This window comes from Gavialis gangeticus, unplaced genomic scaffold (assembly GCF_001723915.1).
Source record: "Gavialis gangeticus isolate Ggan-Ray unplaced genomic scaffold, GavGan_comp1, whole genome shotgun sequence".
NCBI lineage: Eukaryota > Metazoa > Chordata > Crocodylia > Gavialidae > Gavialis > Gavialis gangeticus.
In genome coordinates this window covers 56899248-56901379 of record NW_017729032.1, presented here as the reverse complement: position 1 = coordinate 56901379, position 2132 = coordinate 56899248, and the positions used below count along the sequence as shown (strand labels likewise).

Here is a 2132-nt window from a genome sequence, read left to right as displayed (position 1 = left end):
ACACAGGGCTGCGAGACAGTCCATTCTTGGGGTGGTGGCGGCACGTTACCCCCAGACTAGCGAGTGTGCTCCGGGAGAGGGGTCGGCCGGACATAAGGCGCCCTAGGGAGGCATTCGGAGCCTGGAAGGTGGTCGGGCGCAGGGAGGTGGGCGGCTCGACGCAGGAGCACCCCCTACTGGCCCGCCTCACGTGGTGGAAACAGCGGAGGGATACGAATACCCAGCTGTGTTCCTGAGGTGGGATCTCTGCACCCGCCACACAGCTTGGGTAGGGACCAACGGAGAGGCTGTTGGAGGGAAGCAGTTGCACCAGCTCCAAGGACTTGGAGCTGTGCGGCTGTGTGCAGGGGGTGTATCAGCCAGGAAGCCACCGGGAACAGGCAGTCTCACCCCATGCCCTTGCTTAGCCCCTGCGGTCCCAGCCTGCCCCCATTGCCTTGGGGAGCAGAGCAATGTCCTGGTGGCGTGCCGTGCCGTGCCCAGGGCCAAGGCTGCCTCGGCTGCACCTCCCAGAGAGGTGATAAGAGCAACCAACAGGGACAGGCAGGCAGGGAGCCTTGCAGGGAAGCTCAGAGCTGCAGGGACAGGGGTTCAGGCCCCAGCAGAGCTGCCCCTGGTCGCGGTGCCCTGGCCAGCCGTGAGCCATGCGCTGCTGGGTGGCTCTGGCCATCGTCGCCCTGATGGCGGGTCCCAACGTGGGCTCCACGGCGCAGGACGACCGCGTGGTGAAGCTGTGCGGCAGGGAGTTCATCCGGGCCGTCGTCATCGCCTGCGGAGGGTCCCGGTGGAAGCGGTACCCCTGGAAGGGCACGTCCTCCGGTAAGTAGCTCGTGGCTGTGCTGTCCCTGGGGCTGGGAGCCAGGGTCTGCTGGGGGCTGTGGTTTCAGAGGGATGCATCCCCCCTTTCCCTTCCTGTCCTAAAGGGATGCATGGCAATGCTTGGTCCTGCCCAAGCAAGGGCTAAGATGTGGCGGTGGGTGGTCCTCTTGGGTGCCAGGGATACACCCGTGCGTGATGTAGCGTGTCAGACGGGGAGCCGGGGTACTCGGAGGCACGGGCATCGTCTGAGCTGCACAGGGAGGACCCACATCGCTGCAAAGCTGGGACTCTCCCGTTCCCATCCGATGGGGAACAGGATGGCACGTGGGCTGGGAGGAGAGACCTGCCAGCTCTCCCTGCCCAAGTGCCAGGGAAACCAGCCTGCTCTCGCAGCTGCCTGTGGGCAGCATCTGGGGCAGAGGGCGTAAGGCTAGGAGGGGGCCGGGCTGTGCTGAATGTCAGCCAAGGGGTTTCCTCGGGGCCGCAGCCATCAATGCAAGCTGCTGGGATAAATGCAGGTTTTGGGCCAGCCTGTGGGGGCACCTGTGCCGCTTTCTGGAGCGGGCTCATGCCCTCCCTGCTGGGGCAAGGAGCTGCCCTTTCCCTCCTGGGGACATGAGCAGGTGTCAGTGCTGAAAACGTGTCCGCTGGGCTCTCATCACCTCTTGGCAGGTGCAATTTGCCCCAGGCCACTGCTTCCTGTGGGAGGGGAGGTAAGTGCTGGGCCTGGCATCTGAAACACTAATATTTGCTCACACCTCTGACGTGCAAAGGCAGAAAGACGCAGACACCCAGCTGCCACTTGGGAGCGTGCCTCTCATCTCCCAGCTAAGCTGGGCTGGGCTGGGTGGGAGCAAAGGGCCTGGGTGGCAGAGAGCAGCACAGACCCCGCGGGGCTGAGGCACTGAACGAAGGTCTGAGGATGCCCCGCTCCCACGCGTGCTTCCTCCGGCAGGTGCAGAGTGACAGAGCCGTGGGGACATTTTTTCCCTCTGACACTTCCCTGTTCTCCCTGTGCCACTCTGCTCGCACGAAGAGCTGGAGCCTGCACAAAAGGGCAAAAACCCGGTGGCACCCTCAAGCTGATCCCTTTGGCTTTAGGACAAGGAGGAAATGCAGAGTGTGTGTGCGGGGCAAGGCGGGTGTGGGTCGCAGCAGCTCTTTGTTCGGCAGCACATCCAGACAGGCCCCGTGGGCAAAAGGCTGCTGCTTCTTTCTGGCATAAAACTTTCAGGGGGTGTGGGAGTTGAATCATAAAAGCCCTAGCACCACCCTGCTTTCCAAGGATATTTTCCTGTGTCAGGTATTGTTGC

At 63.0% G+C, this 2132-nt stretch overlaps 1 protein-coding gene across 1 annotated transcript in view; it reads left to right on the top strand.

Moving 5' to 3' along the window:
• The first annotated feature begins 383 nt into the window (after positions 1 to 383).
• Positions 384 to 2132, top strand: part of LOC109302552 (insulin-like 3) — a 7414-nt gene continuing 5665 nt past the window's right edge. The window contains exon 1 of the mRNA XM_019524134.1: positions 384 to 819. Within this exon, the coding sequence (XP_019379679.1) occupies positions 645 to 819 (175 nt within the window). The 5' untranslated portion in view covers positions 384 to 644. The remainder of the gene's footprint in view (positions 820 to 2132) is intronic.